This window comes from Castor canadensis, chromosome 8, assembly GCF_047511655.1.
Source record: "Castor canadensis chromosome 8, mCasCan1.hap1v2, whole genome shotgun sequence".
NCBI classification, from domain to species: domain Eukaryota; kingdom Metazoa; phylum Chordata; class Mammalia; order Rodentia; family Castoridae; genus Castor; species Castor canadensis.
In genome coordinates this window covers 4,101,350-4,126,663 of record NC_133393.1, presented here as the reverse complement: position 1 = coordinate 4,126,663, position 25,314 = coordinate 4,101,350, and the positions used below count along the sequence as shown (strand labels likewise).

The window sequence follows — 25,314 nt, the reverse complement described above, 5'->3', positions numbered from 1 at the left end:
AAAAACTTATTCCTTTCACAGTAGAATGTGTACAGTGATCTCTGATAGAAACTAAAGATGGGCTTCTTTTGACTTCTCCAGTGATTTCCATCTTTGCTTAAATTATATCCAGTTTATGAGATTAACATCATTAAAATCAAGACTAATTTTTCCACTTTTGAAGAACTTAAAGTTGCATTATAATATTCAAATAAGTGTATAACTTAAGACAGTAAAATATTTCAAATGCTTGAAACTACATGGCAAGCTGATAGCACAATGTACAGAAAGTTGAAATACTTGACAGTTTATGGATTAAAGACTGGAACTATCAAAAGAAAGCTATTTTGAATGTCTATGTCTAGGTGGAAAAGTCCAGGCTGTTCAGAGGTCAGATGACAAATGGAGGCCACTTGCACTCACAGCTGAAACTTCTTTTAAGAATGTCACAACAGGAAAACTAATGAGGAGAATCAAAATCTCAGTATACATCTTCAATGTGTATGTCTGTTAATGTCAAGCAAAAACTCAGTCCACATACATTGAAATAATATTAAATGTACTTTATTCCAACAGCATTTATTTCTGCAATACTATGCTAATTTATATATACTCATATCTCCGTGTATTGTCTGAGAAGACAGTCACCTTTGGTTTATACTCAGAGCCATGATTCAGAGTCCAGTTATTATTGTAGGGTCTTCAAAATGTTTGACAGTTTCATGCTTTGTAGAGCAGAATCACTCTCATTTAGCATGTTACATCTTGATAGGGAAGACTTATAATAACTTTGTTTTTTTGGCAGTATTGGGGTTTGAACTCAGGCCTTCAGGCTTGAGAGGCAAGTACTCTATGCTTGATCCATGACTTCAGTCCTTTTTGCTCTGGCTTTTTGGAGATAGGGTTTTACTTTATGCCTAGCACAGCCTGGATATGATTCTTGTGCTTTAAGCTTCCTGCCATAGCTGGTATAATAGGCTTAGCTTTCTTCCATTGAAATAGGGTCTCATGACCTTTTTTTCCCCTTGGCCATATTAGAACTGTGATCCTTCCAATCTCAGCCTCCTAAGTAGCTAGGATGACAGGCATGAAATACCATTGTACAATAAGAATTTTAAAGAACAAGAGAGTAAAACCTTTCCAAGGTCAATAGGTCCAAAATGTGATTCCAGAAAGTTGAGGCAGGAGCCTTTGAACACCCTAAGTTGGTGTGTGGATGTGTCACCCAGAAATGGCTTTGAAAACCATTGATTATTTGAATTAGACAAGCCAATTGTATTTTGTTTCAATGTAATAGCGTAGTCATGTGATTCTCCCCCAGATAATTCAGTTTATTATGTGGACATTTTGTATGAATAATTTTCTTGTATAGCAGAGAGTTTAAACTGAAGCAGAAAATGGATAGTTTTAGATAACACAATTAATCATGGCACTATGGGAAAACAGCCAAGGTGTTTTCATTTAGGAATATGTAATGTTGTAGACATAGCTATGATATAGCCATATCTCTTTGGGAAAAGCTAAATTGAGAGACAAAGAGATGAGTCTTGCCTTTGAAATCTATTAGAACTTTGGGCTATGCAGGAGTTAAAAAAAAGAAGCAGGACTTAACCACTTGCACATACATAAGTAGATTGTGCAAAGCAGAAAGTAACCAGCATAGTCACAGGACAGCATGTGGTCATACTCTCCCTTCTCCCTCAGTGTTACACCAACCCAGGCCTAAGGACAAATGAAAGTGAAAGAGCAGCTGCCAGGTGCATTTTCTAGTTTAGGTGTGTTTTCTAGTTCAGGTGTGGTTCAGGACTCTGTGACTAGAGTCCCGTAAACATCAGCTCTGTTTCAGCATTGTGTTACAGTCCCTAGGTTAGCTGTAGTCAGGATCCCAGCTTGCCATTCATTAAAATCCATAGGCCTACAAATCTATCTATATGACCAAGGCTGCAATTTACACATTAAATTATTTATACCTTATTTACTGACTTCCATGTGTGTAATGGCCTAAAATAAATGAGAGGAGCCAATGAAGGAGGTTATTTAGAAAAGAATAAAAAATCGGAGCTAGTGAGGGGTAGTTTTCCAATCAGATTTTTGTGTTGGGAGTTTCTGGGGTGGTGGGGAGTAAAAAGAAAAACATTTTCTTTCAACTATTTCATACCTATCTCAGCAAGCTTGATTTAATATGAGTCCTAAGGGCAACAGCTGAGGAGTTGGACTTATTTTAGAGACTCTTATTATTTATCTGGCCTTTTACCCAAGTTAAAACTAAAGTCTTTCCAGGCTAGATATATTATTACTATTTAATACTTTTTTGCATTCTAAATAAATAAATTTGTCTCCCTTACACAATTTGCCCAAAAATATTGTTTTTAAACTTATTTTTAATAGTCGGAGATTGCTTTTCCATCACCGCACATAAGGCAGCACATTCCCTATTGATAACAGTACCCAGAACAGCTAAGCAAAAAACATTTTCTAAACACATGTTATTTGTCAACTTTCATAGATAAAGTGCACTGCCCCTATTAAAAGTATTTTGAACACCATTTTCAGGGTTCATATTGGAACATATATTTATGATGTTTTCTTATAGTATTTGTTCTGTAAATGTCAACATGTATCAAAACTGGCTTTTTATTTCCTTAAATTAACTCAAAAGGTGGGACAAGAGTGCACACGACATATTTTCGACATTTAACTTCAGGGGCACCCGTTGACTGTGGTGTTTTTGTTTCAATATATCTTTGTTCTAAATTTTATGAATTCTCTGAAAGTAAGGTTGAAAGGTCCTTAACTGTATGCCCTTCCTGTGACATTTGGAGGAATTGTGGCTGGGTGTGTGAAAGTGAGGACAGGGCAAAAAAAATTGAGAAGAGATAGAAGAAGATAGATTGCTGGTTATTTCCTCTTTATAATTACACAGGGAGTGCAGAACTGAAGACACTCTTACACAAGGATGTAGGTCTTATCCAAGACAGCACTGATCCAGCACTGGTAAGTTAGATTACACCAATATGGTGGCTTTAAAAAGTTTCCATTCCAGTGAAGCAGTGCAGGCAACCGGAAGCAAACAAAATTAGAAAAGTCAGTATTTCACGTAGTAAGTACTATAAGTTAAATAAGGTATGTGACAGCAGTAAGCAGAGCAGAGAGGGCAGGTTCTCTTTATAATGAGTTGCCTGGAAGACCTCTCTAAGGAGACGACATGAGTAATCTAGGTAAGGAAGAAAGGAATGAAAACATGGAGCATTCCAGGCAGATGGAGCAAGCAGTGTGAAAATCCTGAGGTGGGGGTTAACAGAGATGTTTACTGTAAGATGGAAGCCCTGCTGGACATCCAGGGAAGGGATCCACAAACCAAGCAAATTTGTGGCTCTAGAGTTTAGGGGATCAGAGAAGTATGGGGGTTTGGGAGTCATCTGTGGGTCTAACCTGGCCAATCTCATTCTGGGAACAGCAATGAGACAGAAGATGGAAGATAGAGCCCCACAGCCAAACCCCTACAGCAAGAAAATAAGTGGCTTTGGTGAATTTGAGAGAAATTCTTAGCTTTTCCTTGAGCCCAGTATTCAGGGTACATCATCAATGATTTCACCTTGGCACTGACAATAGTTACTATTTAAAAATCATTTCCACATCTATCTGGTGATTTCAAGAAGAGGGCACCCTTATCCTGTTGCAAGATTACCTGCTTTTACAGAAGAGAGAGAAAGAGAGAGAGAGAGAGAGAGAGAGAGATCCTTCTTGAAGCCCACATCTGTGTTGTAGCCAAATGATTTATTGGGTAAAGTTAAGTTTCACAATGCTGTTTCATTACATTGTAAAATATAGTCTTAACTTCCCAGGGGCTTCTCTGGAGTATATAGCTTACTCCAGTGTCACTTTAGTGATATCCTCCATCCATAATCATAATTAATTTAAATGCCCAATTAATTATTTCTTCTTGTTGAAATAAGTTTATCCAAAACAAAAGCAATACCAGAAATACAAGAAAAATGAGTCCTGCTTTACAGCTAATTTGTATCCCTGCTTGTGCTGAAAAACATGACTGAGAACCTTATTTCACTATGATTAATGTAAGTGAACAAAAACTGCAGAATGACTTTAATGTAATTAAGAAATGAAAAATACAAATTTTGAGAATCCCCCAAAGATACTTGATATCTCCATTCTTCTGACAAGTTCTCACTTGAAATTCCTATTTATAAATATATAGCTCTATCAGTTCACCTAACTACTTTTACAGTGCTCCATATCTTTCTAATTATTCTTTCAGAAGCTCTTTACAAATGAGTAATGTCTTATGTACCAAGACACTAACCTCCATTTAACATGAACAAATGTACGCTTGAATCTTAAAAAGTTCTGCACAGGCATTTTAAGTCTTTAAATGTGTCCCTAAGCATTTCCTGGCTCATCCTACTTTCATTGACTCTCGTTCTGTTACCTGCATTATTAAGGAGGTATATTATTAGATTGTTAGTTAATTATTGATTGGGCATTAAGAATTATGCTAGGAGACACCATCACTGCCCTCATCAAGAGCTCGGAGTCTGGTAGAGAGGGTGCAAGAAGGATGCGTAGATTGAGAAGTGGGTGCACACAGGGCACTGCTGTGCAAATGTGTAATGGGTGGGGTGCTAGCCCTTGGGAGTTAGCGATGATTAGTATACTTCCTGCCAAGCTCCAGTGAGGGGCATCTAATTATTTTAATTTTATTCCTTTATGGTTCTTATACTCAAGTAGCTTTAGTCTCTGGATAGTCTGTACTTCTTTGTGTATTTTCCTGTGAGGATTGTTGAAGCGCTATATATGTGTAGAATTTTAAATGAATGAGAAGAGAGGTGGCTAAAGTTAAAAATAAATGTTGAGATACACTCTGGTTTCTCTTCAGATCGTATAAATCTTTCGCCTTTTACTAAAGATTTCCGTGGAGAGGAACAATTCTGAGGTCTTAATAATTTTTTGAGGCTTTGCTTTAGCAAAGCTAAAAGAAAATAAATAAATAAATAAATAAATATTGAGGTACTTCTTTTTTTTTTACATTTTCTTTTTCCTTTGGCAAAATACTATACATATTCATTGTTTTCCTTTTGTTTTTGGAAGGATTTTCTCCACTTATAATTTTTCTTTTTATACTGTTGTAGCCTGCAAACAAACAAAAAACAAAACAAAAAGTAAAGCCGACACTCCCTTGTTGGAAGCACACTGACTTTCCGGGAGGATAGCGGGCCTGTGAGAGAACATGAAAGCCTCTCCATCCTCCCTCCCTGCCATCCCTTGCTCTATGCATCTCTTCCATTTGGCTATTCCTAAGATGTAGCCTTTACAATAAACCTGTGTGCAAATTGTCAAGCTGATTTCAAAATGTTCATAAAAATGTGAAGGGCTTAGAATAGCCAAAGCAATCTTGAAAGAGAAGCACAAAGTGGAGAACTTATACTACGTGACTTGAGGCTTAAGACCATGATACTGACATAAGGATCAACAAGGAGACCCATGGAATAGAAGAAAGAACCCAGAAACAGCTCATCTTGTCTTTATTAATGTAACTCTCAAAACAAGCATCCGAGCACCCCATGGCTTTGGAGAATGTAGTCTTAAATAGTCTTAGAACAAATGGATGTGCTTATGGAAAATCAGATGCAGGTCCTACCTCACACCATATAAAAATACTGCAGGATGAATTGCAGACCAAAATGTAAAAGCTAAAACCATAAATCTGCTTAGAGGAAGGAAATGTTCCATCAAAATGCAGCACTGTGTTCTACATGTGTTCACTGTAATCCCTGCGGACCTCCTTGAATTTGACAAGTAATCCTCGACATTCTCCAAGCCCCTGAGACTGTCTAACTGGTTCATGTTATGAGGCAAATTTTTCATAAGATGAGCAATTAATATTTCATTCTCTAAATTCCATCAAGATGTCCCAGTGTAGAAGTGGTATTATTACAGTTTCCATTATTTATAAAGGGTGTGTGTATCTTCAATGTGATCTCTTGGGGGTCTTTCTAACTATCGTTTTGGTGAGTTTATAAAATGAAGGGGAAAGTGATGAGTCTTAGGTAAGTTGTTTTGGGTCCAAATGCAAAGACCAGAATCTTGTCTAAGGCCATAGGGTTTGAGAGGCTGTGGATCTGTCCAGATTACAGGATCGCTCTTGGCAGAGCACTGTGGGAAACAGGAGAAGGCAGCAGGAGAAGGTGTGGCTCGGCTCTACACAGCTTCAGAGTTTGGATAGTCTGGGACTGTGGGAGAACTCTAAATGGCAGCTAACAAACCCGAGTCCTGACCCAGGACATATTCCACTGTGTTTCTTTGAGCCTTTGGCCCCTGATAGGCCTCACCTTTCTCATCTGTGAAATGAGGAGCTTAACTTTGCCAGTATGTGTTCTTCCCCTTCCCTCTGTCCTTCCTTCTTTCTTTCTTTCCTTCCTTCCTTCCTTCCTTTTTATTTTTTCACCTGAACAAGTTCACCCCCACCATTATATGTCCATTTTGTTCCCTTCTCCCCTTCTTCTTCTTTTTTTCAACTTAATATATTGGTCTATTAATTGAATGCAGAAATAGATGAAGGTGACCATTGAAAACTGACTCAGGAGAAACTGGGGGAGGGACAGTAGGTAGTTTCTTACCACACCAGTGTAGAACACACTTTCATAAACAACTCCTCACCTTCAATCAAGTTTGTGAACATCACAGATCTTTTTGGCACACAAAATAAATGCTATTTTTGGATTTTGAAGCAGAATGCCCTAGGAGTACAATTTGTTCACTTGTAAGATTCTGCCAAAATGTGTGTCATCTGCTTGATAATATACAAAATAAAGGACTTGGTTAGAGAAAAATAGATGTGCATTCAATTTTTACATGGCTTTTTTGGGGGGCCAGGGGGCAGTACTGGGGTTTAAACTCAAGGTTTCACTGTTGCTAGGCAGGTACTACTGTACTGCATAAGCAATACCTCCAGCCCTTTTTTTTCCTCTGGTTATTTTTGAAGACAGGGTCTTGCTTTTTGCCCAGGCTTGCCTGACATTGAACCTCCTATTTTACGCTTGCTTCTGAAGCTGGGATGTACTCACATACCACCACACCTTCTTTTTTTCCATTGAGATGGTTCTCATAAACTTTTTGCTGTGGGCTGGTCTGGAACCTCCATCTAGATTTCAGTCTCCCTGTAGCTTGGGAAGACAGGCATAGCACCACTGTGCAGGGCTTTTGATTGAGATGGGGTCTTGCAAACTTGTTGCCTTGGGTAGCCTTGAACCATGATCCTCATGAATCTTAGCCTCCTAAAATGGCTAGGATTATAGGCATGAGCCACTGGCACTCGGCTACATAGCTTTCTTATTAAATAAAACCCTACTTTAGATTATGACATGAGAATGTTTTAGCAGTTTTTTTTTTTTATGGCAGACATAAAGTTGAAGAGTTGCCTGTCACTTAGTTTCCATAGAAACCCTTTGAGTTGAATCTGTTAATTCTACGCATTTTCCTGGAGAACAACATGAGGTTTAGTGACTTTAAATAACTGAACTGAGGTCTCAAAACTGAGAAGTGGAAGAGCAGAGTTAACACCTGGAACATTGTACCCATCCTGCCGCTGAGCTGATTTCCATGTCATCATTTGGTCCTTAAAGTAATTGTGCTTCCCCAGTTCATGTCATGGAAGTCTACTTTTACACATCTCACTTTCTGTTCTTTCTCTCTGAACCATTCTGATTTCCCAACTGGTCTTCATGACATCATGGGCCCAAACTTGGACAATACCGTGCAGTTAACTTTTGATGTAAATTCACAACTCTAAATTTTATGAAACTGGAATGTAATACTGTTCATGTTGAATTGTTGTTTCACCTCTTTGACATCATTTTGAGCATTTATTCTGGCATCTTAACAAATGTGCTGTCACCCACTTCTGCACACTCTATCAGTGTGTTCCCCTTTATTCATTGAAATGATTGCTGCACTTATCAATCAAAGTCAGACCAACAGTGGAGCACTTTAGCACAGCACCAGATGACTCCATCAGAAGGACTGTGTCCCATTCATTGTCTCTTCTGGGATGCCAATCAGCTATTCAGTAATCGTTTAGGTGAGGGTAACTTTTAGGTGAAACTTAATCCATGATAGGGAAATTTTCTGCAATTTGTTTACTTTCTAAGTAAATAGTTTATTGCTTTTTTTCCACAAATTTGCTGATGGTAATTACTCAATATGTACTCCCAAGTAATAAATATGACAGTGTCATTAAGATTTATTGGGAGCCTTTTCCCTTGATACCTGAAATTGCTGTAGCGTAGATAAGTGATGACAAACTTATTGAATAACTGTAAATAAACACTGAAATTATGTTGGTATGAAAGTGATATTGCTACCTAATAATTAAGGCAATTAAATAATTAAAGCAGAGTGTGGTGGCTCAAGCCTATAATCCTAGATATTAGAGGGGCAGAGGATAGGAGGATTGCAATTCAAGGAGAGCCCAGGAAAAAGTTTCCTGAGATTCCATCTCATCCAGTAAAAGCTGGGTGTGGTGGCACCCTTGTCATCACAGCTACTTGAGGAAGAATCACTGTCCAGGCCAGCCCAGGTGTAAAAAAAGACCCTATGTCAAAAACAATCAAAGTAAAAAGAACTAGCAGTGTGACTCAAGTGGTAGAGCACCTGCTTAGCAAGTGTGAAGCCCTGAGTTCAACACCCTAGCACCAAAAAACAAACAAACAAACAAAAACTGACCAACTGGAATTTTCATTGGGATTTGCAAGATGACTTTGAGGTGGTTGGGTTTGACCTTTTCATGAGCTTAGTAAGACAAGGAATTCTGCTGTTGATAGAGGTGTTTGCATCCAGCTCCCTGTGACAGTGAGCCATATACATTCATGTATTCCTCCACCCGATGACAGTTGTACTGTGTAATCTGAGCTTTTGGGTTGTTCTGTCGTAAGTAGAATTATGAAGCCAACTTAGAATCTTAATGAGTTTGGATATCAAAATTAGATATCAACTTATACTTGGTAGTTTCAGTTTTATAATAAGTTTTAGATTTAATTGTAGCTTCTTTAATTCTTTTTTTGTCATTCTAAGTTTCTTGTTATCAAATCTGAAGACAGTCTTGGTGGCTCAGTCTTAAGAGATCATGATTTTCAACTCTTGTGACCATGGATTACGACTTTGTAAGCAGATGTTTTGAAACAATCCTTTACAAAGCATTCCTTACATTGTATTTGTAGACATCTTGATACCCATTATAAAGTCAATTACCCCAAAACAGGCTGATTCAGGAATATTTTGTCAGTGTTTGAATGATTGTAAAGTAGACATTGAAGTGATATCAAAATAAAGACATTCAGAACCAGGCTGTCTTTGATGTGCTCTAGGGAAGAATCTGTTCCAAGATTTCTGTTATCTCTGGTGTTACTAGCAATTCTTGGCATTCCAGTCTCTGTGTCTGTGGTCACATGGAGGCTCCCAGTGTGCCTTTTTGTGTCTCCTCTTTCCTCATTATGACTTCAGTTGTATTAGAGTAGGGCCCACCATGAACTGACTTGATCTCATCCTGATCAAATCTAAAGATCTTATTTCTAGGTAAGATTACCCTCATGGATAATGAACATTAGGACTTCACCATGTCCTAACAAGCCTTCAGTATAGGACCCATAACAAGCTTTCAGTAGTTGAGGTGTAGCCTAAGACATTGGCTGAGGAAGGAACTGTAGCAAGACTGTGATCCTTTTCTGCATTTTTTCAGAATCCTGAATTGGGGTCATCTAGGCAATTATAGCCTTAGGCTATTTGTAATTTAAGTTGTAAATCCTCTTCTGAACATTTTCCCCCAATCTATTATTTCAGAAGTGTTTTCAGTATGTCATTTCAGACAAGAAACTATAAAACAAACTGAGACTAGGTTGGGTTGTTTGTTTCCACAGGTGATGAAGTATTTCCAAATTGTGTGACATTCCTAATGATATGACCAAAAACATTCCAAACCTTAAAAAAAACTCTTATGATCAAATATGTTTGTATTTCTATAGCAATTACACTGCAATAGATTGTGAAAATGTAGAGTAGTCATAAGAACATAGTCGTGATGTTAAAAGTGAGCACTTGAAGTGCATTACCTCATGTGCTCCTTCAAATGACCCAGTGAGGTAAACACTATGGTCCTTCTTCATACAAATCTGTGAAGTGAGACCTGTTGACATAGGTAACTTGTGCAAGAGCTCGTGATAATTGGTGAAGCAAGACTTCTTTGACCCTATAGATGAGCTGTCATCTGTGCTACAAATTGTTTTGTTTTCTCTACTTAAGGCTTCTGAAGTTATTCATGAAAATGATTTTTGGTTAAACTTTTTATTTTGAAATAATTGTAAATTCACATTCAGTTGAGAGAAATAATGCAGAAACATTTTTTATTCTTTACCTGGTTTCCCTACAGTGGTGCCATCTTACAAAACTATTATATTGCATCACAACCAGTGTGTTAACATTGATACGTCAAGATTCAGACTTGACTTGATTTCCAGCACCTCAAAGTTCCTGTCGTTTTATAGTCACATTGTCCCATACCCTGCAATATTCCTCCCTCTGCCCTGGCAGTCACTCACATAATCTTCATTTGTATTTCAAGAATGGAGCAGATAGCATGTAACCTTTCAGAGCTAGTGTTTTTTTCACTCAGAATAATTCTCTGGAGACTCGTCCAGGTTTTGGCAGGGATCAGTAGTCCGTTTTATTATTTAGAAGCATGCCATAATACTGCTTTACCACAGGTTAATATTCACCTGTGGAGAGAGACATTTGGGCTGTTTCCAGTTTTCCTATGTTTATTTTTGCTGTACTAACGTTGCTATGTTCTATGTTCCATAGAAAAGTTTTGGAGTAAAAATAAGTTTTAATATTTCCTGAATAAATCTGAAGACTATGATTGCTATAATGCATGCTAGTTTCATGTTTAGTTTTATAAATGAAACTGGCAAACTGTTTTCCAGAGCAGCCTATGAGTTGAAATATATTTTTTTCTGTGACCCACTTTTTAAAAATTTTATTTTACCGTGCTTTACATTGACATGTATATACATTTTATACCCTTTGTATTTGTACAATTTACATTTGGAATTTTCACTTGCAACAAATGACTCTGAAATTTCCATATAAAAAAAAAACAATTTATAATGTTTTTGAGGCATGGCTTTTTAAGATAGGACTCCCTTCCCTGGTAGATAACCCCAGTGGTCTATTCAACTTTATATCACAGAGAGATTTAATTTTTATCTTCTCATTAACTCCACAGTAAAAGGATATATATATACACTTCCTAAGAGTTTTAGTAGTTATTCATAAAACAGTGCTTAGTTTTATAAGTTTAAAGCCACACCTAATTAACTTTGTCCTCTAATAAAACTTTTCAGATGCTCAGTGAAACTCCTGAGGGTGCAATAGTAAGTCTGTTACTAAGCACAGGTGCTAGTTTATTGAAATGCTTATTTATGCAAGTAACAAAAACCTGTTGTTCTCTGTTAACATTTGTTTGTAGAAATTTCCTTCACAAGTATTCCTTGTAAACAGTTCTTGTGATAAACCAGTATGACTAGACAATGGCCAAAGTATAGCTTTTCTCCTGGACAGTATCAGGTGCATTTATTATCTTTATTCTTGTACATTATATGTTAACTCATTGCTCATGGCTGAGCAAAAGTATAAGCATAACTGATAATATTTTTCCTACACTATGTTTTTCTGCATGCCTTCTGGGATTGAGTATTTGATTACACCCATAGTATTTCACTTTTTTTTTAAATTTTCAACTCATTTTTCTTCATAATTAAGTTCTCATATAACTTCATGGTTTTATTTTGCTTTTGTCTTTTTGATCTCTGATTTCTTAGTTTTGCACAGAGTTCAGGAATGGATTTTTTACAGCTTCAAAATATTTATTTGCATAGATAATGCTCAGAAGTGAATAATATATTTGAAGCATTTAATACATGTTTATCTTTCAAACAGTTTACAGTCATTTACACCACATGTTATGGGAATTCAAAAGTTAGATTTTCAAAGTTAAGAAACAAGTGGCCAGAAGCTGGGTGCTAGTGGGTCACATCTGTAATCCTAGCTACTCAGGAGGCAGAGATCAGGAAAATGGTGGTTTGAAGCCAGCGTGGGCAAATAGTTCGTGAGAGCTTATCTTAAAAAACCCATCACAAAAAAGGGCTGGTAGAGTGGTTCAAGGTATAGACCCTGAGTTCAAAACCCAGGTACCAAAAAGAAAAAAATAAAAAAAGAAATGTGACCAGAAAATTTGGAGTTTTTGTGAATAACCTGTAGTTACCTACCACTTTTAACAATTACACATAATAGATGTGTTTTTCATGTAACTATTGGATACTTCTTCCTACATGGATTGGAATTATCAAACGAAAACTAGAACTTAATAAACCTTAGGAAGATGTAGCTTACACATAATGGGTTTATTCTGTCAAGTGAAAACAACTTTGGTTCTTTCTTAAAAGTGAGCATAACATGCAAAAGAGAACTTTAGTGAATGTTGAAGGATCATCATATTGTCTTAGTTCATTTTCTGTTGCTATCATAAAATACTGGCGATTGGGTATTGTATAAAGAAGAGCAGTTTATTTAGCTCACCTGTCTGAAGGACCCAGAGCATGGTGCTGGTATCTGCTTGGTTTCTGGAAGAACCTTGTGCTGTGTCAGTTCAAGGTGGAGTACTGGAAAGGTACAGGAGAAAGACAGACAGAGGAGGCTGACTTGCTTTATAGCAACCCAGGCTCAAGGTAACTAACCCGGTTCCATGAGAACTAACTCACTCCCACATTCTGCACTCCAGTCTCAAGAAAGCTCACCCCACTCGGGTGCTGGTGGCTCACACCTGTACTCCTCTCTGAGATCAGGAAGATCACAGTTCAAGGCCAGCGTAGGCACATATTCATATGATCCCCATCTCCAAAATGATCAGAACCCAGTGGACGAAAGGTGTGGCTCACGTGGCAGAGCACCAGAACTCAAACTCCACTTCTCACCCAGGCTCTTGAGGAAGACATCCATCCTCTCGTGAGTGTAGTGCTCCTTCTGTCCCTATGACCTAATCACCTCCCACCAGGCCCCATCTCTTAAAGTTTCCAACACTGTCAATACTGATCTACTGCAGATCAACCTTCTAGCACTTGAGCCTTTGAGACACAAACCCTATTCACACACAGCACATGGATGTGAAGGAGCAATGTGACCGTTGCTCAGTCTTGGCACTATTGACACTTGGGCCCATTCAGTTCCTTGTAGTGGATGTCCGTCCTGAGCACTGCAGTGTGTGTAGCAGAATCTCTGATCTCTTTACCCAACCCTCCCTGCAAGTGATCACACTCACAACAACCTCTAGATAGTATGCACTGGGTGGGGGGTGGGCAAAGCTCTTCTGTTGGAAACTATTGAACTTGAAAGAAATGAGGTTGGGAAAAAGTGGCATCTCCTGTAATGACTGAGAAATTAACATTTTCACATGTGTCCCTGGGGCAGGTCAGTAGACTTATTTTAATTAGGTAATAAAAGGAACAAATTTTATTTCTCCAAATCATAGTTTATACCCTAAAAGATGAGGTAGATGGTTCCCCCTTTTGCCCTCAGAGGACGGTATGTTTCTGCCATGCTACCTGCGTGTGGCGTTTGGGCAGGAAGTTTGCTTTCCACAGAACTTAGGTGCTAGTTCATGGAGCTGGCATTCAGGAACAATTCTACCTGCATAGGCTTGCATCAAGGTAGGACTCAAGACTCAAGCCTACAGCTCTCCAGGAGGCAGAAAAGAACATGCACTGTTTTTATTCCTGCATCACATTCAGTCTTCAGGCTTTCTAGACAGACTTTCTTTGTAAGAATTCTGAGCAAAAGAATGGTACAGGATTATCTACCCTAAGCTGACAGGGGCAGCACCAGTGTCTTCTGTGTTTCTATTCTATCTGAGAGGATGCTGGGTCTTTTCAATTCTTGTGCCTTCTCAAACCTTATGACTCTGCTGTCCTCCCTTCATATTTTGTTACATATTGTGATCTGTAAGTTAAAAATGGTAATGGCTTTCTGGTTTACCCTCCCAAGTCAGATTTGAATTTTGGTAGGTCTGAGACTGAAGAAGATGGGTTAAGTGGAAATTTTAAATTAGAGCACCACCACCGATAGAGATTTTTCTTGGTCAAGTCAGTTTCCTGATGCTTGTAGCACATCACTGAGTTTGTATCTTGTTTGAACCCCACAGTGGAAATCATGACTTCAGAAGGCTGAAAGTCCCTTATCTACTGAGATAAAGCCCAGTATCTCATACAGTGAAGCAGTGAGTGAGTGATCGAATGAAACCATTTTGTAGGCCTTGTGAGGGAGGGAGTGTGAGCTTGGATAGGCAGATTTGTATTACTGAGAGAAATCTTTGAATTACCTTTGATGTCTTAAATTTCTCCATCACCTGTAGGCTGTCAAGTCACCAAACCTCAGGTCTCCCCCAGTCTCAGATACTGCCAGACTAATTGTTTTTAACACGAATGAATGTTGCTGAATCAAGAAAAGCCCCTGATCCTTCTGTACCTGGCTCCATCTTGTCTGCTCAACTTTATCTCCTGCTCCTAGTCAAAGAAACCTGTTTTCCAGCATACCAAGCTACCCCCACCCCCATTCCTGAATGTACCATGCTCATTTGCGTTCTGTGCTTTTGCTCCTTATTTTAGTCTTGCATGGAATGAAAATATTTCTTCCTTCCAGCTTATCAGATTCTTACTCATAGTCCCATTTTCAGGTGAGCCTACCTCTTGCACAGGACTGGCTCCTTTTTTCCTTATTGGTCTCTGCTTGCTTTTATTCCTAAAGCACAGACTGCAGGCATTAATTAGTTCATGAGTTTGAATACACACTCTTGTGGTCCTGAGTAATATCTGGCTTTATTTAAAGTGATAGGTAACAGTTTTGTGTGTACATTTTGATACCTACTCTAACTAATTATTAAATTCCTAGAAAACATGTATTTGGGGCTTTTCTACATTTCATCTACTATATTTTTGTTTGTTTGAAGTTTATTCTACACATAGTCTTGAAGGCTGCGGGGGATGAACAAGCAGACCCAGTGGGAGAAAAACAAGTCTCCCAAGCTTACTGTTTCTAAGAGAAGGGAGGAATATTAGGAAGATAAGACAGTAAATGTTCCTTTAGAGTTGAAGACTCTGTCCATTGTTCATCTATATTATTGCAGTTATAATAAATACCCAGTGGAGATTTACATGAATGACTAACCCAGCAAAAACTGTTTTCTATTTTAAAACAAAAACCAAAAGGGCTTGTAGAATCTGCTATCGCCACTGCAACCCCAGATTTGAGTTAAGGAAAATTTTCTGGATGTCAGAGGAGAAAGGTGTTGCATTAGGTAAGAAACTGTTAGTAGAAATGCCTTGAAAAAGGAAAACCCAATAGCAATTGTAAAGGAAGTCTTTCTGACCAGTTTTGGATAGCTGTGTGAATTATGGGGCTATTAATGTCATTTTGAGTAAATGTATGTCAGTCTGAACTATTAGTGATACAAATGATCAAGCATGAAAATGTCAGTTAACATGTCTCATAAAATATGTCTGAATACCAAGTTCTAGCTGATCTCGGTTTTCTTCTTTTCAGACACTCAGATAGCTCTGACCACGGCATAAATGGACATTTGACAGTGCCCTTGTCAAATGCTTGCAAACATGGGGACCTCGTCGATGCTTTCCTCACTGAATGATGAATGCAAATCTGACAACTACATTGAGCCTCACTACAAGGAATGGTACCGAGTGGCCGTTGATACTCTGATTGAACATGGGTTAGAAGCTTACCAAGAATTTCTTGCCAAGGAAAGAGTTTCAGACTTTCTAGCTGAGGAAGAAATTAATTATATTTTAAAAAACGTCCAGAAGGTTGCACAAAGTACCGCACATGGCAATGATAATTCCTTTGATGACACCTCATCTTCAGGGACTTACTGGCCCATCGAGTCCGATGTGGAAGCCCCAAATCTTGATTTAGGCTGGCCATATGTGATGCCTGGACTTTTAGGAGGCACTCACATAGACCTCCTCTTTCACCCACCAAGAGCACACCTACTCACAATAAAGGAAACTATTCGGAAGATGATAAAAGAAGCCAGAAAGGTAATAGTATTTCTATTTTGAAATGAAAACTTTGAAATAGAAAAGTACACTGACTAGTACTGTTAATGAAAGTAGGAACGAACCGTGCCTATTATTTTCGGGGAACATATCTATAGACACATTGGGAAGGTTGTATTTCCTGTATCTTACATCTATCTGCGAGTGGCAGTAGGTCGCCAATGAAGGTGGAGATTCACCTCTCTTCACAATATACCCAAAAAACTTCTACCCTTGACTTTAAGGTATGGGGGCTGGGAATAAGATGAATTGACTTGTTCATGAGTTGAAAGCATTTAAAATTTTCTTAGCCTCTGGAAAGAGATGTACTAGTGGGTCTGGTGACTTTTCTTTGGTTTCAACAGGACTAAGAACTGATTCTGGCTCTAGAAATGGTTTGTGCTGTTGTACAAACAGTGGTCTGTCTTAGCTGTTTTCTGAGTTGTGGGGAAACTGTAAAGTCAACCCATAGTGTGATATTCCAAGGTAAGGGCATTTTTTTAGGCCCGGCTGCTTTTTATCGAATATTTATATTGGTTTGTACGTCTCACAAATCCTACTTCAGAGCTCAGATAAAACTGCAAAAATGTTCTTTTAATCAATTAATAAGTTATTTGGAGTATTTTTTTTTCCATTTCTTTTGAAAAAATGTACTGAGCACCATGGAAGGCAGTCTGGAGTCTATAATACAATTTCCCAAGCTCAACACAGAGTTTTAAAATGTTTAGACAAGAAATTATGATTTTTTAACTATGAAGTATCTGTTAGTTACAGAAACCATATGACATAGAGATTTATATGTAAGAAGGACTTTAGGAAGGTTATACACATGGCATTACTTTCTTCTACATCAGTGAGAGAGAAAACACTTGGAAAAGAATGGTTTTATGAGCTATGGAAATGTAAGGTTCTCAGTGACAGGATAATTTTCGTGATAGGTGACTAAAAGCCTGACAATCGGGTTAGGGAACACAATGTTCTGAGCTAATGTCAAGTATAGGCTTTGTAAGAGTAAGATGATTACTCACCCCACCAAAAAAAGCCTTTTAAATTTAAATAACCTGACTTTTTAGCTGGGTTAACTCCTCGAACAGTACTGCATTGATTAATGAAGGTACTAGTCTATGCCAATTGTTAAAAATTAGCAATAGAATCGGGCGCATAGTAGGTGACCAAAATTTATTGAATGAATTGAACCATGAGTTCAATTTCCTGAATTGAGCCATGAGTATTTTTAGGACTCTGCTATCTTGTGCTCCAGGAGCAAATTACATAATAATATTGTGTAAAACAACTGAAAATTGAAAACTACAGATAAGTCCTTTTAAAGGCGAAATAACAAATACAAGTACGAACATTTGCTAATTTCTGTGAGGGGACTTCATGTGCTTCTGAACCACAGTGATGAAGGACAACTGCACCCAGTATCAGGACAGGGCAGGATTATCACTGGGCCAACTTAGTTGTGCGCTCATCAGCCTACACCCCAACCAGACTCCTTTAGGGCATGCTTGCTCTCATGTGCAACAGACATGATTCAGGTGATAGCATACATTTTTGGACTAGCCGTCACTGGAAACTGCACATGAGTCATGGTCTTTTGATGTGTTTTCCTTTCTAATGTAGCACTGTGCATTTAATGAGCCTCTAAAGTAATATCCTCTACCTGGTCATTGTCTACTGGGAACTCCCACTTGAATTAGTAAGCAAAGGAAATTGAAGTCCCTACTGTAAAACAATGTAATGTTCTGTTTCTCTTCCATAAAATCAAAGTAGCATAAAAATAAGAGAAATAATTTTACCTACATTAAATTTATGTACACATATTTAAGCTGAGTTTAAAGAGAATTATTTGACCTTATAAATTGAGCATATTACAATTATATATGAATCATAACAGATAATTTTGTTTCAGAAGCATGGGCTAGTTTTGATACAGGTACAGTAAATATTGAGGTCAAATAAGCTGTGTATGTATGGAACACATATTTTTGAAGTATTTTGGAAGTTTCTTCATATGCCACTACATCTACTTAAAAGTTTTTGAAGGATACAATACTCTGGGGAAATTTTTATTGAATCACTTTTTTAAGAATGATGATTATTTAGCCCATAATTAGACAAAATAAGAGCAAATATTAGCCAGGTGTCATGTTACATGGCTGTAATCCCAGCACTCAGGAGGCAAAGACAGGAGGATTGCAAGTTAAAGAATAATCTGGGATACATGGTGAGTCCCTATCTCAAAAACAAATAAATATTAAATAAATAATAAAGCTAGCCAAAAAGGAACATATATTATTATGAATAAAAGCCCATCAAAACACAATGCTTTCTAGAGATTAAGCATGATTTTCATACCATGTGCTCAAGAAAAGTCGTGTTGTGTTCTTACCCTTCAGAATGGATGGAAGCCTATTAGTAAACTTATTTTTTTGAACCATTTTCAGAGGATAAATTCCCTTTATTCATAACTCAATGAATTGTCACACCATTATGAAGGGACTATCTTTTTTTCACAAAATGTGGGAATAAGGTAGATTTTAATGGGTAGAATAAAGTTGTTTGCCTCCCGATGTCTCAGGGAGATTCTTTTGGTAATCAACATCAGAACACTTTATGGTGAGGGCTAGGAAGCAGCAAGGATTCCAGGAGGAATCTCAGAAAAGACCATTTTCATTGTCCTGTTTACCCTTGAGATAAGACAGTGGTGAAAAGAAATGCCCTGTTGTGATCTTAAATCATGAAAGCTGAACACAGCTCCTGAAATATTTCGTTTTAGAATTTCACTACAAAACTCTTGTTTTTAGCTTAAGAGGTGCAATCTTTGAGTCATTTTGTACTTATAGGTAGAATACCATCTTATAATATTTAAAAATGTAGTGTTTTTAGTTACATATTTTATTTTTGCCAATTGTCACTTACAAGTTGTTTTGAAGCTTTTCCTCACTGCCTTTTGTGTATTTGCTTATTTTGTTCATTTGAGAATTTACCTTTGGGAAAATCCAATTATAGATACTATCTTACATGTGCCCTGAAGAAATATATATTTAATTGACTGGCAATTTTTTAAAACCTTTTCTATATTTCACTGTGTGGTTGTTATAATTACTTTTGGGTCAGCTTGATAAACTCTGATAGTGTCTAGCATGAATTTTCCCAGGTAATTATTTGTCTGTCAACAAGTGTTTCTAAGATGATATATGCATATATTCCTAATTACCATGAACTCATCTTATGAGAATATTCTTCTAATTACTTGAAAAATTCCTTTCATTAAAATGTTTCTTTTTTTTGCTAACCACTAAGTGGTATATAGTCTCAGAGTGGTAACTTCTCATAAAATTGAGTATGTAAATATTTAACCAGAATATTATTTGCATCTCTGTTTCCAAATTTTAGTCCAGCTTCTTTTGTGATGATAAGAATCTTTCCTTGCGAAATATGGAATCAAGAAGACAGATAAGCAAAAGTCTAGTGAGAATAAGGGCAATGTAAGCTCTGTGGGGCTCCGTACTACATTGCTGGAGTTCAGGTCTTGGTTCCTCCCTGAGTCACTACTCCTGGGTGTGTCTGTTTTTCTTTGGGAGTTGTTAGTAATGCAGAACAAGATTACCTCTCGTTTGACCCCATAGATGCAAAGGAGAAGGTAAACAGATGATGTGGGCTCTTCCTGGGAGTCAGCTGATAGTATAAAAATAGTACTAGGCTAGAGTCTTGGTCACCAGGACTCTGCACTAGCTAATGTGACACGGAGGAAGTCATTGTACCTTCTCAGGTATCTTCATTTATTTAGTAAAAAATAAGAAACAAAAACCTACCCACATCACTAATGATGTATATCAGCTCAAGATTGTTTTAATATATTATTCTCCTTGCTGAATTCGTCCGTAATAGGACTGTTCTCCTTGGGTCGTGGTCTTCCTTCCATCTGCATCACTGTGAAAACAAGTCTTGCCCAGCTGAGTGACATGGCTCTACTTAGCAGTGCCTTATTAGGCTAGGAATTAGACTAGGACACTAGTCTATCACACTTCCCTGTGCTTTTTTTATTAAGCATTTCCTCTCTGCCCCCGCTCCATCTCAAATCTCATTGTGAATACTTTCATCAAGTTTGAGTGAAAATTATTTCCTTCCAGGAAGTATATTTTGCTTAGTCAGATTTAATGACCTTACTATCCTGCTGCATTAAATCGAATATCTTTTCTCTGAAAAAAGTGCATTATATGTTAATACGTATTTAGTTTGAGTATGTGTGGAAGAGAAGGGAGGAAGTAGAGGAAAAAAGGGACGGAAAGAAAAAAGAAGAAAAGAGGGAAGGTGAGGAAAGAGGGAAAATGATTAGGGAAGGAGAGACAGACAGACAGACAGAGAGGGACAGAGAGAAAGAGAGAGGGAGTCTGCTAAAATCATATGACTAAGTTATAGGGCAGAAGATTTAGCTTGGTGGTAGAGGATTTGCCTAGCATGCACAAATCCTGAGTTAGATCCCCAGCAGGACACACACACATACAAACTGCACTCACTTCACCCTTTCTCTGTCTCTGTAAGACAAACTCATGGTGCCATATCAAGAGATAATATATTCCACATTGTTCTCAGATCATTCACCCACTTGTTTCTGCCACTACTGCCACCAACCCTGATGATATTAAATATGCTATTTTTAATGCAGTTACTTAAGAGCAAAGAGTGAGGAAAGAAGATACCATTTGCAGACCTTTTAACCTCATTGCAAGCTAGCTTTTCACTTTCTTGATTAACTTGATAATTTTTATGGACAAAAAGGCATAAACACTTTTTTCAATTGCTCAAGTTCAAATACAGTTCTTTTTCAAAGAGGCATAATACAGTGGTATGAAGACTCAGGACCTTGGAGTCAGCTTAAATCCTAGCTCAATGAGCTCTTTTTATTGGTTGCTACAAATACAGCTTCCGAGTTATTTTTCCCATGTATGACACAGAGATGCTACTAGTCCAGAGTCCGTTTTAGAACTGAAAGAATTCGGTGACATTTCTAATATGACACCTACCACATAGTGAGAATCCTACTGTGTTGCTCAGGCCCTTTCTCTTCCCCTGTCCTCCTTCCCCTAATTCTACTATGTTATTCAAGCATCTTAGTTCTGTGAAAAATCTTCAGCTTATATTTTTGCAGCATTGATTTGGCATTTGTTCTTTCAAAATGAGAACCACCTCTGACCAAGGTCAGAGTTTTAAAGACCATATCTTGCTTGGAGTATCAGCTAGGATTGCTAGTTATTTGTGACATGACTCTTCCTGAAGAGACTGAATGTGTTTCTGTAGTGTTGTCATGATTAGCTGCACTGCAACCCAACACTTTCTAAATGTCACTGCTTAGAAGGTTCAGGGTTAGAAAAGTGATTCAGCATAAATTATTTAAAAATAAAATCTACTCTGATGATAACTTAAATACATGTATTTTATATTGAGGATGTGCAAAATGGTATCTCCCTTCGTGGAATGCTGTGAGATACTGAAACAAAACTAAACCCTACTTTCTGGTTTTATTTTTAGGGGGCAGTGGCAGTACTGGGAATTGAACTCAGGACCTCATGCTCACTAGGCAATAACTCTACCAGTTGACCCATGCCCCCAGCCCTAACTTTTACTTTTTTACCTGAAGATCTGGAAAGTTAAGGCCTACAGTATAAAGCTGAAGGAGAGGAAATATGTTCTGCAGAGCAGGAAGGAAAAATAAATCATTTAATTTTCATCTAGAATTTTCAAAGTGTTAATATTTATCAGATCTTTAAATAAAGATATGCAAGGTTCTAGATGAGAAAGAACAGTTTTTATAAAGTTGATATTCATTATAGATCTGCCTTCATTATAGATCTTAAAGGAAGGTCAAACATTCCTTTAAGTTTTTTGTAAATCTACCACTGAGTGATATTCCTTGCCCCACTGACTCTTAGTTTACAGTGTTGCTACTTACTGATTATTTCTCACACATTTCAGAAGGTAATAAAGTTTACTATTTAAGGCCCACATCAATTAGTCTTTTTATCTCAAGAAAATTCTGCTTTAAAACAGGGCTGAAGCTTAGTGGTAGAACATTTGGCTTGTATGCTTGAGGCTCTGGATCCAACTCCAGCAGTCTCCCATACCTAAACACTTTTTCATTAGTGATGGTGGTGCTGTTTTATGCTTTGCTGAAGCACAAATTTAGAAAATGTGTGAAAATAAAATTGTGTTGTGTGGAGCCTCCAACTTGGATGCATACTGAAATCACCAGTTTTGAGGTTTTATCATGCAGTATACGATCAGGTAAAATGTAAGGCTCATCTATGACTTTTATTTTTTAACATATATTTATTAAAAAGACCGGTTTATGGGCTGGGGTATATTTCAATGAGAGTGCTTGCTTAGCATGCCTGAAGCTCTGGGTTCAATCCCCAGTACCACCAAAAAATTGAAATAAATAAAAAATTAGAAAAGATTTTTTTTTAAATTTTTATTTTATTCATATGTGCATACAATGTTTGGGTCATTTCTTCCCCCTTCCCCCACTCCCTCCCTTACCCCTTGCCCCCTCCCTCTCCCCCCCACCCCCTCGATACCCAGCAGAAACTATTTTGCCCTTATCTCTAATTTTGTTGTAGAGAGAGTATAAGCCATAATAGGAAGGAACAAGGGTTTTTGCTGGTTGAGATAAGGACAGCTATACAGGGAGTTGACTCGCATTGATTTCCTGTGCATGTGCGTTACCTTCTAGGTTAATTCTTCTTGAACTAACCTTTAGAAAAGATTTTAAAATGGAAACTTAGAAGGGTTTCATTTTTAAAAGAAAGCGTGCTTGTTTACAGGTGACAGTAAAGTAAAACGAGCCTTTCCCTGATAATGCTAGCATACAGTGCTATTAATACTTTGGAAGAAGCAATTTGAGTTATTTAGAACTTATTAATGTAAGTTATCTGATTAAGGGAAATGTTTTTATGACCATTTTGCTGTACTCAATGTGACTCTTTGGTTATTAAAATTTCCTTTTATCTGAAATAAGCCATGAGAAACAATTCCCGTGGTGACTGCACATGGTGGATAGAATCATTCTACTGGATTATGAAGGACTGTTTGTGAGCGTGCTACAAAATTTAGGTCTTTGTATTCTAGCATCTCTGAAGTAGAATTCCCATTTAAAGGAATTTTTATTAATGCATAGGAATTGTGCAAAGTAAGGGGTCCCATGACATTTTCACACATGCATGTAATCTACTGTGATCCATTCACCCCTCTATTACTTTCTTGTCCTCTTCTCTCTGTTACCCTTCCACATCTCTAGTAATCTCCTTTTGACTTTTGTGTTTTTGTGAGACTGACATATTTCACTTATCATTATGATCTCCATCTGTTTTCTTGCAAATGACATAATAATTTCATTCTCTTTTTATGGCTGGATGAAACTCCATTGCTTACATCCACATTTTCTTCATCCATTTGTCATTGATAGATGCACAGGGTGATTCTACATCTTGGCTATTATGAATAGGGCCACGATAAGCATGGGTACACAGGTGTTTGTATATGAAATTGACTTTGATTCTTTTGAGTATAAACCCAGATATTGTATAGCTGGATCATACAAAAGTTCTATTTTTAAATTTTTAAGGATCTTCCATACTGATTTCTATAGTGGCTATTTTACATTCCCACCAGCAGAGATTAAATGTCCCCCTTCCCACTTGTTATGGTTTGTTTTCTTGATGACAACCATTCTAACTATCTCAATGTAGTTTTGATTTTCATTCCCCTGATGGCTAAAGGTGTTGCACATTTTTTTCAGACATTTATTGGTCAGATATTTCTTCATTTGAAAAGCAACTGTTCAGATAAAGTTCACATTTATTGATTAGATTTGCTCTTTTGTCTTGTTTTTTGAGTTCTTTATGTATTCTAGATATTAATCCCCAGTTAGATAAAAAGCTGGCAAAGATTTTCTCTTATTCTGTAGGTTGCCTTTTTCACTCTGTTAGTTGTTTCTTTTGCTATATAGAAGCTTTCTAATCTAATGTAGTCTCATTTGTCAATTCTTGCTCTTATTTCTTCAGCTTTTGGAGTCAGAATTTCCATTTTTATGATTATTTATGTTTGCTCATTTTCTTTCCTGTCAAAGGCTTAAAACAAAACAAAACGCTTAGTTACTTACTGAAATGTGTAATATTTTTCTGATGACAGACCTATGGTAGTTTGTTGGAATGGCAAATGAAGTTGTCATTAGGAAACATTATCATAAAATACTGAGCTTTCATAATGTCAAAATTACAACTAACTTCTGCAGGAACAGAAGTTAGCAGTTTTACAAACTCAGATGCTTTCTGGGTCGGGTCAGGTGTTTTAGCAGGAGGAGATAACTTGACCTGATTGTAGGCATTCTTGTTTAAAATGCTGTAAACATGATAAGAGCAAGACCTCTGCTACTCGTCATCAAACGTTGACTCTCATGAGACTGCAGGGATATTGCTGTACTTATCTGTCTTCTCAGGGAGGTTTAAGAATGCACATTTGTACTGTGTACACGTGAATGTAAATGGAAAAAAGATACCTGTTGAAACTATTTCTCAAATGGGGGAAGAGGCGCATAAAGGAGAATGGTGGAGGGGGTGAATTTAAGTATGATATATTTGGTATATTGTAAGAACCTTTGTAAACGCCACAATGTACCCCCACCCAGCACAACAATAAAATAAAATAAAATGCACATTTGCTGTGGGAGCCTTGTTGAGATGGGTGCTGTGACTCCAGACTCACCTTTTATTTCTGAAGAGTTCTGCCTGACCTGCAACCCATTTAACATGTGTGATGAACTTTTATATTAATTATCTGAGTCTTTTAACTGGTCACTCTTCAAATGACCTTGAAAACCTAGGGCTTTTATCCTTAAGACTGAAACTGGCATCTAATTTTGAATCAATGTATGTATACAATTGACTAATGCTTGTAGATAATATGTAGGAAACATGTATGTGCCAGGCTCTGTGCTAAGCACTTTCCATACATTACCTTAAACTGACCTTCACAAGAACCCTGTGAAATATGCACTTTTTATCAAGTACACTTTTCTGTGATATCAGCAAGGGTGTAGAGTAAAGCCAAAATGGTTAAAACTGGAAAGTAGTAATGACCACATCATGGCTAGCGGTCAGTC

At 37.4% G+C, this 25,314-nt stretch overlaps 1 protein-coding gene and 1 non-coding gene across 5 annotated transcripts in view; both read left to right on the top strand.

Annotated features, from left to right (window-relative positions):
• Positions 1-25,314, top strand: part of Fam83b (family with sequence similarity 83 member B) — an 82,273-nt gene that overhangs the window by 5,337 nt on the left and 51,622 nt on the right. For 3 of the 4 annotated variants that reach the window (XM_074081879.1, XM_074081882.1, XM_074081881.1), the window contains exon 2: positions 15,640-16,151. In XM_074081879.1, coding sequence (XP_073937980.1) covers positions 15,696-16,151 — 456 coding nt within the window. In that variant the 5' untranslated portion in view covers positions 15,640-15,695. Of the gene's footprint in view, positions 1-2,902; positions 2,974-15,639; positions 16,152-25,314 lie in introns of all 4 variants that reach the window. The other variant, XM_074081880.1, reaches the window with a different exon arrangement.
• On the top strand, positions 4,854-4,968 carry LOC141425994 (U5 spliceosomal RNA). Its single transcript, XR_012451108.1, has one exon. It is a non-coding gene; the product is annotated as a U5 spliceosomal RNA (small nuclear RNA).